The sequence below is a fragment of the Quercus robur genome, chromosome 10 (genome assembly GCF_932294415.1).
Source record: "Quercus robur chromosome 10, dhQueRobu3.1, whole genome shotgun sequence".
Lineage (NCBI taxonomy): Eukaryota > Viridiplantae > Streptophyta > Magnoliopsida > Fagales > Fagaceae > Quercus > Quercus robur.
Window position 1 is genome coordinate 36276399 of NC_065543.1, and position 13180 is coordinate 36289578.

General features: G+C 33.2%; 1 protein-coding gene across 2 annotated transcripts; it reads right to left on the minus strand.

Moving 5' to 3' along the window:
* Positions 1 to 209: 209 nt before the first annotated feature.
* On the minus strand, positions 210 to 5072 carry LOC126701739 (plant cysteine oxidase 3). 2 transcript variants are annotated; one of them, XM_050400081.1, is made up of 5 exons: positions 4786 to 5072; positions 4075 to 4226; positions 3619 to 3781; positions 2031 to 2231; positions 210 to 680 (listed from the first exon to the last, which is right to left on the minus strand). In XM_050400081.1, exons 1-5 carry the CDS (start codon positions 4991 to 4993, stop codon positions 556 to 558), a joined length of 849 nt encoding a protein of 282 aa, XP_050256038.1. In that variant the 5' UTR covers positions 4994 to 5072; the 3' UTR covers positions 210 to 555. The 2 variants fall into 2 exon arrangements, with proteins under 2 accessions (XP_050256038.1, XP_050256037.1); XM_050400080.1 differs by having other exon boundaries at positions 210 to 683; positions 4786 to 5063.
* Positions 5073 to 13180: the final 8108 nt, after the last annotated feature.

Sequence of the window (13180 nt, forward strand, 5' to 3'; positions counted from 1 at the left end):
CCACATCCATCATAGTTGACTAATAAAGATAACTGGCAAAGAGGACTTCCAATGTATGCCACATGTGAAGAGTCAAGAAACGTTTGAGTAATTTCAAATATAGCAGGATTGTGCATGCATTTTTGCCACATTCGAGGACTGGAGAGGTTGGAGTAATTTATCCAAATTAATTATATCTATTTTTATGAAATATTAATGAAAAAGAGAGATAGAGCATAGTATTGTAACAACCCAGGTTGATAAAGAAAGATAAAAAATAAACATAGCATCATGATTGATGCAATTGAAATCCTTAAACATTAACAAAAATGGCCAGTTAACTTGGAGAATATAGATGGATTTCCAAATGACTTCATGTTACAGTTCTGTGAATATTCCGCTTCCGGTATTTCTTCATGAAAGTAAGGGGTAATCATCTATAAAGCACGCTGCATCAGCATTTTAGTACCTATTTTGCAAGACTACGGCAGCAAACATGGCATTTACATTTTCTATGGCCCAAAGCTTGAACTGAACGCAATGAGAATTGAGCGCTAAACAAAATTGATGAGACAGCTAGAACTGAATGGCTGGTCCAGCATATTTTCCCTGGCGCATATAGAGATCATCTGGTGTTTCTATCTGTTCAAGCCATGCATAGTCCTCTTCTTTCCCATTTCTTACAAAAGATCCATTTCCTGCTGCTGCATTAACATGTTCAACAAGCCACCCAAGTTGTTTTCATTTAATAAAAAAAAAAAAACACTTAAATAGAGGACCTCAGGTTTGATCTTGATTTTAAATTAAACCTTTAAATTATTTCAATGTCAATTGTGTACTTATAAAGTTGCAACTTTTCACAGCTGTGACTAATGGAGCACTGACATTCATGTGGGGCATTCAAAAAAACTGAAAAAAGGGCCATAGAGCATGTCATGGTCATGTTAATCATATCACCAATTTCATAGTCATGTAACTTGTTTAGATGAATTAACGGATCATCTTATTAAAATACACATGGATAGTCATCTAAATTGCCATGTAATAGATTAGAGAAAATGATTTCAAACTGGTTTGGAGGAAAACTTTGTCTAAAAACATTCTCTCTTTCCATCAAATTCCCTCTCTAAGGTTTTCCACCCTACTCTTGATAATATTGAAATCTCTAGCTCACAAAATCAAAAAGTAAATATGAACAAATATATGAAGTCAAGTAGAGGTGTTGCTGAACCAATCAGAGACACAGGTAGTTGCGGGAGCTATAGCTCTAAAACTCAAGAAGAATAGTTCATGAGGATTTTGCCATCGGTCACCCTGTTTACTAGCTTTTGAAGTGGTGGTGGTGGTTGTCAGAGGACTTTCGTCCCCCAGTTCCTAGTGTTAGTGTTTTATTAATAGAAGACCATTTTAAATTTTCAAGTTCCAATATTTTCTTTAATTTGGGCTTTTATGTTTCAATTTGTATGTGATAACATTAGATATCGATTAGTTTGAATAGTAATTTTCTCTAGATTAACTAGTAATAATATACAACCATTATTAATTTGAAATGTTATTTTCTATAGATTAATTATTTGCAACCCAATTTCAATTAAATGTTTGAAACAATGTTGCCTTGGGGGTGTTGCAGTGTTCTGATCTGCAACCTCAATGCAATCTATCTTTTTTCTGGGTATCAATATATGAGTGCTTTTCTTTGTTTCTGTGTTTTTTCTCATATACTCTTTTTTTTTTTTTAATCGTTAATGTATCTATTTTACACACTTTTTTTTTTGAAGGGGGGGGGGGGGGGGGGGTGTCACATGTGGTTCACAGGCTATAGTTCTCCAACATCGTATAAGTAGAAACTTGGGGTTTAATTTGAAATCAGGGTGAAACCTTGGGATTCTCTATGTAAATTCCATAAAATTAAATAAAAATAATAATAAAAGGGAGAAGAAGAAAAAATTAAGTATGAATAACAGAGCTATATTTGCATAATCATAGGATGGCACAACAGAAAGGAAAAAAAAGGGGGAAAAAAGAACATTAAATTACTTTAAGATACTTACAGAAGGTAGAGTAGGGGTAGTCATGGTAGTAGCTACATTTTCTGCCTGCTTCTTCTTTGTAGGGAGGTGAGAGGATGTCAAGTATAGCACAAGGGGTGACTGCAGTAAAACAATGCAAATTACCCCCACTCTTTGGGTACAAAACTGTGGTCCCACAAGGTGCTGTTAAAACTTTATCAACTGACAACTTCGCCAATCTTACTGCAAATCAGAGAAGAATTCATCAAAACTTCCAACTACTGACCCTCAATATCAGGAAATCAAGAGCAAGATCCAAGACTATATACAACAACAACAACCAAACCTTAGTCCCAAAATTTTGGGGTCAGCTAAGACTTAATGATCCTTTAAATAAGCTCATGAGTGATATGGCCTCTCAGATTCCCAATAACAAGAAAATGTCAATCCTACTCATGAAATTTGGCTGCTACACAGTTGAGGAAATGGCAATCAAGTTACTTTCAGACAGTTGACAGTGATACAAGAAGAGTGAAATTGCTATCCCTCTTTCAGTAAAAGGTGGCAGTGCCCCAATTAGAGATATGCAGACCAGCTATTGGCAGGGCATTGGTGATTACAACTAAGGGGAATTGCAGAGTCAAGCCCACGTTTCACAATGATGTGGACAGTAAAGTCATACAAGCGGATGTTCAATATTGTAACAGTAATCTAATTGGCTGATATATGGCATTTCATAACACTAAATTCATAGATATGCAGCTCCAAGCCTCCAACCAACAGGGTAAAATTTAGCCCATGGATTGACTTATTAAGGACTGTTTCGGGCAAACCAATATTGCAACCAGACCTACCATTCGAGATGATGCATTATGAATACAATACTTGCATCTACAACTAGAGGTATTGGACAACAGGAAAAGAAGAGAAAAGCTCTTATCATATATAATATACACTGTTTCTAATCAAAACTCAACAAAAGATAATCTACCTTTGATTTTTTTTTTTTTTTTTTTTTTCATCTTTGCTTGGAGCTGAGAATTGCAACTTCAGATTATTAGCATGCAATTTTCCCTTTTTAACATCACAGTTAGCTGTTAGCAACAACATACTAGGTCTATACTAGGCGAAATATGTGTTACAGGGTTTATTTGACAGGGAACAACAACTAAGCCTTAGTCCTAAAATTTTGGTGTTGGCTATGGGTCCTCAACAGACTAGTAAGGGTTGGCCACATGTATTATTTTCCACCATTCATTTATTTGACAAGGAAGTAATTTAAAAATAATAATAATCTAAACACAATGATCAGAGAAACATATGAAAAATAGGCATATTGGGATTTCTGTGTTCTAAATAAGCCCATAGATCACAGGCCTCCCCCCCCCCCCCCCCCCCCCCCACCCCCCCCTTTTTTGAGTCAACATCAAACTTATTATGCTCCCAGTTCATTTTAAATTTACGATTAAATTTTTTCCATTAGTGCAGGGAATTGAGAGGTTGAAGCCCCATATTATAAAAGTGCATAATCACAAGGAATATACATAATAATCAAGCCATAATCACCTTTAGGTAATTGTAAGTCCTAGAATCTGTTGTGATGAGCTGAAAATGATATGAGAAAACAGACCTGGAAAGGAACTAGGTCCTTTTCTTTCCTGGATTTGGGCAGGCACAACCCAATCATAAGCTTTCACATGCATAGAGCCATAGAGAACTTTGCTAAAAACAGTCATCTCGGGATGGTCATGGAGTGGAATAACTGCGGAAGTAGGAAAGCAAAATATACACATCTACAAATGAAAAGTAAATAGACGTACTCAATACTTGAGTATTATATCTGAAACAGCTTGTCACATGCACAAACTGGCCACACAGATAACATCGGACATGCATGCAAAGAGGCAGGTTTAGAAACTACTGATAAATGATCAAAATAAGAACGAATCAAAAGAATTGGGCAAAAACATTAGCATATTTTAAAGTTCTGTAACAGGAACACTGAGAATTACAAACTTCTAATGAGTTGAGCATGCACAACAGGCTTCAAAAATTTTCATTCAGAATAAGAAGATGCTGAGCTTACCGTAAAACTATCACATTCATATACGTCCAAATAAGTTATTGGTTGTGCCCATCGTGCTATCCTGTTTAGTTGGTTAAGTCCAAAAATTCCATGTCCTCGATCATCATCTGATAGTTCCTCTTTAAGCCCAACATCAGCTGGACCAAATGTGTCTGTAATAGAATGAAAATCAATATTGTGTTAGAAGCATAAAGATTCATTAATCTCTAATCTTTCATAAAATTTAATAATGTATTGAGTAAAACTTTCCTTAGAAATGGCAGGTCCATCCATCAATTAAAAGAATTCACTAATGCATATTGAAAAGTCGATATTATGGTCCAATTCCATGTCTATTACATCCTTACTCATGCGTATTGAAATTTCGGAAACAATTAACTCCAATATGACCCCTATAATAGGAAACCAAATGTATCCCCAACTGAAAGAGAAACCAAAAATTTTCTTAACAAGCATTTTATTTTCATTCTTTCCATTCTTTAATTATCTTGATTTTAATACTAACTTCAGATTATAATACCCAATTAAAAGCACCCCCAAAATCAAATTCTTCAAATCTGCAATCAAAACACCGCAAACTCACAACAATTTGACATAATCTGCAATACCCATTTCCATAATTGAGCCAAACTTTGCAAAGTGCACATAAAGATGCAAACTTGGACACAAAAGAGAATGAAACTAGAAGAAAAGAAAGAAAATGAGGAATACCCAGAAGGGAACAGAGCCTCTGTAAAGCTTGAGAAGAGGGAGGAGATGCTCCAGAGGGAGAGGGAGTGAAGGTAGTGTTGCAGAGGTCATAGAGAGCCTGAACTTTGGAGGTGTTCTTAGACATGGTTAGGTTCCTAACGAACAAGGTAGCTTTGTTTTGTAAAAACCTCCTAGCCTTATCGGATGCTTTGTGGAATTTTGAAAGCATTGCTTGGTTCAGGCAAAATTATGACAAAGAGAGAGAGTGTCGTGTAAAGTCTGGTAGAATTAGAAATTCCCTCTTTTGTTTTATGTGGCTCGGGTAGTTCAGTAAGGTCCGACCACGACACGAGGGAATAAATTAAATTAGTGCGTGCAATGAAGGTTTTTTTTTTTTTTTTAGCATCATAATTTTTTTTCATCACAATTTGAAAAAATAGAAAAAAAAAAATTTGTCCGAAGAGAATAAGATTCCTATTTTAACTAGAAGTTTTTGCATGTGTTATCCGAATCCAAATTGATAATGTAATACATAAAATTAAAAAAAAAAATTGATAATGTAATAGTTTAAAAAGGAAATGTGAGATAGTTTAGCTTGACATTTTTTTTTTTTTAAACGTGGGATGGTTTTTCCTTCTTTTTTTTTTTGGTAGGATAGTTTTTTTTTTTTTTGAACGTGGGTAGTGGGAAGCTTTTTTTTTTTTTTTTTACGTTGACTATTTAGGGTCCATTTGGATTGAGCTTATTTTTACTGAAACTAAAAACTAAAACTGAAAACACTGTAGCAAAATAATTTTTAAATGTGTAAATAGTACCGTGAGACTTATTTTTAATGAAAAAGTAGCTGAAAAGTGATATTTGTGGGTTCGTAAACAGTATACAGGTGCACTATTCACAGTTGAAAAGTCAACATTTGCGGCTACTGTTCATGAACCGTTCATGAACAGTAGTCACATTACTCCCTTAAACGCGTGAAAAATAAAAGAATAAAAAAAAAAGCCAGAAAGTACAAACACGTTGAATCCAAACAGCATCCTAGTGGGGAGTTAATAATAACAAGTAGGTTTTTCTTCTTTTAACTTTGTTCTATTTACAGTTTTAACTTTATTTTTTATTTTCAAAAATAAGAATAAATAAATTAAATTATGAATATTTTTAGAAGTGAAAAATGTAATAATTAACTTTTTAAATCTTTTTAACATATCGAGATAACTAAGACACTTTTGATCCCTATATATTGACCATGTTTCTATTTTAGTTCTTACTTTTTATTTATTTATTGTTTTTAATTCTTAAAATGAAAAAATGCATTTTATTTAGGCTCTTATCAATAGTTCACTAATGAAAATAATCTAAGTGGTAAATGGACTATCTTGTTGGCACATTAAACACTGATTTGATGGTTAAAATAATATTAAAAGATGCCATTTGGCATTTAAAAAATGCAACGTCAAAATTTTAATTAAAAAAATTTAAAAAAAATTAATTTCCCAATTTTAATTTAAATTGAAAAAATTAAACCAAGAAATTTTTTTTTTTACATTTTCAGAATGAAAGATTGAGGAAAAAACTTGTAACAATTTTTCTTAAATTTTCAGAAATTTGCTCCTCTATACTTTCATTCTAGTCATTCATTACAGCTCAAAATCACTTCAACCTCACCTCTCTTTGACCAAACCCACACCCACAGATCCACAAACCTTCATATCCAAAACTCCACTTCGTAAGCCCAAGCAAAAATCAAAGATTTCTCACGACTAAAACAAAACCCAACCATTGAATCAACCAAAAATAAGCAGATGAGAGAGAAAGAAGAGAGGCATAGAGATTATCCGAGGAGCAGCGGCCACAGCTGGTGGTGGTGCCATCTTGGACTGGTGTCTATCATGGTGGTTCTCACAAATATCGACCATAGCTGAGCTCACAAACCCAGTAGCGAGAAGAGAGAGAAAGTATCTGAGAGAGGGAGTCCAAGAAAGGATCTGAGATGAGAGAGAAAGGATTTTGAGTTAATTTCTTAGTTTTGTATTTGGGTTGATTTCTGGGTTGTGTTTGGGTGGCTTTCCTTCATTTCTTAATGCGAAACTCTCTTCAATCTCGCTTCTCTCTTATCTCAAGCTCTTTTCTCACAAATTGAATGGTGGTTTATGGAGTGAAGGTTGTGATACTCATAGATTGAATGGTGTTTTTGGGTTTGTATTGTTGTATGGTGTTTGGATTTAGTGTTGGATTTGTGTGTTTGTTTCCTAAGAAAATTTTGGGTTTATTCAAAGATATTTCAGTTATTGGTTGGATAATTAATTTGGGTTTTTCTGGGTTTGCTAGAGACAGTTTAATGTTGTGTTCTTGTTAATGTTTTGGGTTGTGTTCTTGTGTGTTTGAATTTTCTGGGTTTGTGTTCATGCGTGTTCTTGTGTTTTAATTCTGTTTTATGTTTTGTGTTTTTTTTTTTTTTTTTTTCAAAATTGAAGAATTAATTTTTAAATTTTAAGAGCTGATGTGGAGGCTAACATGGAATTTTTAAGGCAAAAAGTACGTTTTAGTTCCTATATTTTCAAGTGATTTTCATTTTAATCTCTATATTTTATTTTTATTGCTTTTAATCGCTATCCTAAAAAACGCTTCCAGTTTTGGTCTCTATCGTTACATAAAAAACGGAGAAAACTAACGTGACAACCGGTAGGAATAAATAATACTAAATTAATATCCACGTGGTTTAAATTAATAATAAAAAATGTTTTTTTGCATTAAAAAATGTCATGTCAGCATCTAAATTAAAAAAAATTAATTTATTAATTTTAACTAAATAAAAAAATTAAAAATAGAATTAAAAACTAAAAATCATATAAATTGAGATTTAAGTATGTTTTGAACAAGAACAACAAAAATACAAATCCAGAAATTAAAAAAAAAAAAAAAAAAAAAAAACCAGTAAATGAACATTCACCATCTTGGCCCTAGGCAGAACATACCCCTTCTTCTTCTCAAAGGCCTTATCGAACGACCCATAGATCGAATCGAGCTTCTCGATCGGAGTTTCACTCCTAATCGCCTCTCTTCTCTTCGCATTCGACTTGGTCAAGAACAAAAAAAGCACTACCTCTAACACTAATGCCAAAAGCCCAGATCAAAACCTAAAAACCTCAACAACGACGTCGTTCGAGGCCACCAACTCAACCGCCACTCCTCTGCCAAATTCAACAACCCAAGTTCAACAAGTTGATGAAAACAACATAGTGTTACAGCTATGCAAAAGTGACGAGCTACGAAGGGTACAGAAGAATGGGAACTTGGTGTTCTGTGGAGGAGAGGCACAAGTGTACAAGTTGGAGATGCTGATGAGAGCCTCGGCGGAGTTGCTCGGGAGAGGTACGGTTGGGACAACGTACAAGGCGGTGCTGGATAACCAATTGATTTTGACGGTGAAGAAAATGGATGCGAATAAGACTACGATTACGAGCAACCAAGTTTTCGACCACCATATGGCTGCCGTGGGTAGGCTGCACCACCCGAATTTGGTTTCGATTAGAGCATACTTTCAGGCCAAAGGAGAGAGGTTGGTGATCTATGACTATCAAGCTAATGGGAGTCTCTTCAGTCTCATTCAATTAAGCATTACTGGGTTTTTTTTTTTTTTTTTTTTTTTTTTTTTTTTTAATTTATGGGTTTGTATTCTTGTTCAAGACACACTTACATCTTAATTCATATAATTTTTAGTTTTTAATTTTTTTATTTAGTTAAAATTAATAAATTAATTTTTTTTAATTTAGATGCTGGTGTGGCATTTTTTAATGCCAAAAAACATTTTTTATTATTAATTTAGGCCACGTGGATATTAATTTAGTATTATTTATTCTTGCCATTTGCCACGTCAGTTTTCTTAATTTCTGATGTAACGGTAGGAACCAAAACGGGAAGCTTTTTTCAAGATAGAGACTAAAAGCGATAAAAATAAAATATAATAACTAAAATGGGAGTCGCCTAAAAATGTAGGGACTAAAAGGTGCTTTTTGCCATTTTGTAATGCCAAATAAATTTTATTATTATTATAATAATGGCCACTTCAGCTTTATAATTGTGCAATCCGGTTGCCACCTAGACTATTTCTATTAGTAAGATGGTGATAAGGACTAAAAGGGAACCCGTTTTCATTTTAGGAACTAAAACCGGTAAAATAAAAAAATTTGGACCAAAATGAAAATAACATCAAAATGTAAAGACTAAAATGCATTAAACCTTTTCTTTTTCATTTTTTTTTTTTTTTTTTGAAAGCTTCTTTTTAATTTCTTTTAATATCTAGTGAAAAAGTTGAAATCTTTGAAAACAAACCATACATTATTCTTGAAGGAGAGAACAGAATACTGACTGTGATCCAATGGGGTGATTTTGGGAGCTCGTTGGAAAGTTCTACGTTCAAGTTGTTAGCAAATAATTTTATGGCCCGTGAAATTACACTCAATGTTAACTACCTCAAGAAATTTCATCATAAAATGTGTGTTTGGATTATCTAATAAATTTAATTTGTATGGAAAGCTAACAAAAGCAAAATTCAATTTTGATTCTAATTGAATTTTCTCTAAACCTAGTTAGTAATAGACTATACATAGTCATATTATATTACATAAATAACTTATAAATTTGAATTGCTTTTAGTTATACAAAAAAAAAAAAAAAAAAATTACTTATAAATATAAAATCATTCAAACTCTCTCTTCCTCTAATTTTATATATAGATTCAAATATATGATTAGGTTTTTTATAGTTTATTTTTATTGGACTCCTTGTTTTTTTTACACTAAATTAACCCATTTGGCACAAAAATTTAAAAAAAAAAAGATTAAATGAGACATATGGCGCAAAATTAATCTCTAATTGAAATCCAATTGTCACACAGAATTAACTCACTTGGCATAAAATTTTAAAAACTTAGATTAGATGGGACATGTGGCGCAAAATTAGATTTTAATTGAATTCTAATTTGAAATCTAATTGGATTTTTTCTCAGCTTTTCCTATTAATATATATATATATATATATATGCATATTTTCAATTTTGTTTTATGCATTACATGTTTTATAATCGGTATTACAAATACATGTCATCGTATGAAAAAGCGTTGGATTTATTTTATCTAATCACATCATATGTAATGTATTAAAGTAGAAGAATAAAGATGATCAAAACCCAATCCAAATTATCTTCTAATTGTAATCTAATTTGATGCCAAGTTTTTATTTTAATTCTCTTCATTTTGATGTCAAGTAATTCATTCATAATATTCAAGATGAAAACTAAGGTAACAAAATAATTACACTCGCTTAGGTTAGACCATCGCATCATAATTGTGCATTTTAAGAACATTGATAGCAAGTTACATAAAATGGGTGGTGAATATAGATAACCAAAACCAAAAAGCACCTAAAGACCTATTTAAATAAGATTAGAGCATTGGTGAATATTGGTAACCAAAACCCAAAAATACCCACATCAACTTACCCATTTGGTCATTTCCCTCCCAAGATGGGGGATTTTAGCTATGGTTTCTCCCTATCTTTAATGCACTATTCATTCCCTAAATATTTGTTTATTGTTTTTGTGTCTTAGTAACTGTAATAAAGTAAAGTGAGTGTTTTGAAAAGTTAGTGGAATAAAAAAAATGAATTAAGGAATAATGCTAAAATAGTGTCTTAGGGGGTGTTTGGATTTCTAGTTTCCATAACTCATAACTCTGTTTTCATAACTCATAACTCAAAAATGGTTGGACCCATGGTTGAGAAGTCCGTTTAGATTTTCATAACTCTATTTTTAGTTTTTGTTTCCATCAATCAATTCTCTGATTTTTGAGTGATAATTTATGAAAAGGTGTTTTCAGTTTCCAAAACTCAGTTTTCAATGGCATTTTTTTAATTAAACACACATATGGGGACCCACTATCAGTGACTTGTCAAGTCTGGCTCCCCCTTTCACATCCCCACCAATAGTTTGTCCTTCACACAAAAAACCCAACACACAGAAACTCTTCTCCGTTCCCAAATCCAAGCATATCACACTTCATCCCCTTTGCCTAGCCATGCCGATCGAGCCCCTACCTCATCCAACTCGTGGCGAACACGACGGCGAAGTTCTGGGCTTGGGTTCTTCTTTTTTCTTTTCTTTTTTCACTGGGTTTCCATTCCTTTTTTTTCTTCTCGAGTTCGTTGAGGTTATTGCCGCTATTGATGTTGATGTTGCTGTTGTGGCTGTGGTGGGTTTCAGAGTTTTTAAGGAGTGGTGTTTTTTTTTTTTTGGGGTGGGGGGGTTGGAAAAGAAAAATACTGGACAACCATTTGGTTATATTGTAGATCTGGGAAAAGCATGAAAATAAGAATCATGATGGGCTTGATTAAAATATTTGTTAACATGGATGAAGAGAAAAGCAGAGAAAAACAAGGGAAAAAAAAAAAAAAAAAAAAAAAAAAAGTCAACTGACATTGGGTCAGTGTGTGGGTCTTGGTTTTTTTAGTTTTTTTGGTTGAAAACATAACTGAGTGATGGTGCCAAACGGGCTGGGTGTAGGGAGTTTGGGTATTTTGAATGATGAGTGACGAAAATTGAGTGAGAAATGATGAAAAAATAAAATCCAAACAAGGCCTTAGTATTTTTAGGAATGCTATACTTGCTTTGCTTGTTCGATGAGGCCCATTTCGCCCTTTCTTAGTCTCTATTTCTATCTCTAAGCTCGGATTCTCCTCTCTGACCTTAAACTGTGTCAAGGTTAGCATGGCAGTGGGCCAGTGGCTTTTACTCATTTTTCCCTCCCTTGTTCCCACTCTCTATCGAAACCTCCGTCAAAAGCCACAATCTCTCTTTCTAGATTGGGCCTCTCTCTAAACCTAGACTAGAAATCTTAAGCTTCTCTCTCTTTGATTCTGTGTGTAGGGAGTATGTAGCGGCTTGTGGGTCTCACCCATGAAATGGAAGTCCAAAAGGTTGTGGACCAGGTGGCACGTGTATTTTCAAGTGGTGGCGAGTGGATTTGCAGGTGGTGACGTGTGGAAAGGTTGGCGTTGTTGGGTTTCATGTTTTGGGTTTGGTTGTAATTCCAAAAGGTTCTGTCGTTATTGGGTTGTACTTGTGTTTGCTTGTAACGGGTATGGTAATTGGCAATTTGTTGGATGGAATAGTTTGGATTAACGTGTAGGATCTTGGGTTGAAGATGAAGTGTGTGACCTAGAGAATGTTATTGTTGCACCTTCACCTTCTCCTTCTTGAGTGGTGTTGGTTAGCCAAAAATTGCAAGAAAGAAATGAAATTCTGTTTGGTTAGAAAGAAAAGAAAGAAAAAAAAATGAGAAAAAGAAATGAAATACTGATTGGATAAATAAAAAAAATGTAAGAATATTAAAAGGATAAATAAAAATTGGGAAAACTTGGTAAAGAAAATAAAATATTTTTAAAAGCTTATGTAGTTCTTTTTTTTTTTTTTTTGGCCATCTAAGCAGTGAGATGACTACTAAAGTTTAAACACATCATTATCTCATTTAATCCTTTAATATTAAGCATGCAAACCGTTAAACCGTTTGCCACGTATGCATTTTTGATTGATTACTACCAAAATATAGGAGTAAATCGATAGTGACTCCTAAATGTGAGAATCAAAATAATATTTTAGCCCAAAAAAAAAAAAAAATCCAAACGTACCAAAAAAACTATTTAAAAATATGTCATAAAATAAACTAACTATTAGGTTTTTGTCTTACTACAAATAATCTGCCAAAAATAAGTTGTACCCACATTCAAATTCTTTTAGCTCTCCTATAATAATAAGGGTCCGGTTAATGTGTGTCCTAAGGGCACACATTAAACTTTCCATTTTTGGAAATATTTTCTCGAAAATTGGAAAAATTATCAATACTTTTTCAATTCCCAAGAAATTTTTTTTCAAAAATAGTTAATTATTGTGTGCCTTAGGGTACACATCAGTAAAATCCTAATAATAATAATCTTTTAGCCTAGTAGGAAGGGGCTGACCTTTGCAGGAGCTTCGAAATTGATTCTGCTGCTTTCTCAAAAAAAGAAAAAAGAAAAAAAGAAATTGATTCTGCTGTAACAGGTGTGTTTCTTGCTTCTTTATTTACCCCTCTTTTGAATCTTTGGCATATTCTTTTTTTTTTTTTTTCCTGGCTATAGAATAGGTTCACATTTTTACTCAATATGTATGTCTTATGATCCTTTTTAGTTATTTTTAATTGATATCTTTGATGGGTTGCGCCTCCCTTGAACCAAGTCCAGTCCAATTGCTGCCTTAGGCTCATCTTAGATAAGATTTTAGTTAATGTTGTTGTTTTTAATATTATAAAAATAGGGAAAAAAATTTATAGATAACAAACAAGGGGTTTACATGTTAATTCATTGATTTTTCTCTTTCATTTTTAAT

What these genes read in the sequence shown, in the direction of transcription:
- LOC126701739 (XM_050400080.1), bottom strand. Translation starts at nt 4,993, where the DNA reads ATGCTTTCAAAATTCCACAAAGCATCCGATAAGGCTAGGAGGTTTTTA. An exon ending in ATGAATGTGATAGTTTTACG is followed by an intron (nt 3,782 to 4,074) that starts GTAAGCTCAGCA and finishes TTTCATTTGTAG; the next exon opens with ATGTGTATATTTTGCTTTCC. An exon ending in CTACCCCTACTCTACCTTCT is followed by an intron (nt 684 to 2,030) that starts GTAAGTATCTTA and finishes ATGTTAATGCAG; the next exon opens with CAGCAGGAAATGGATCTTTT.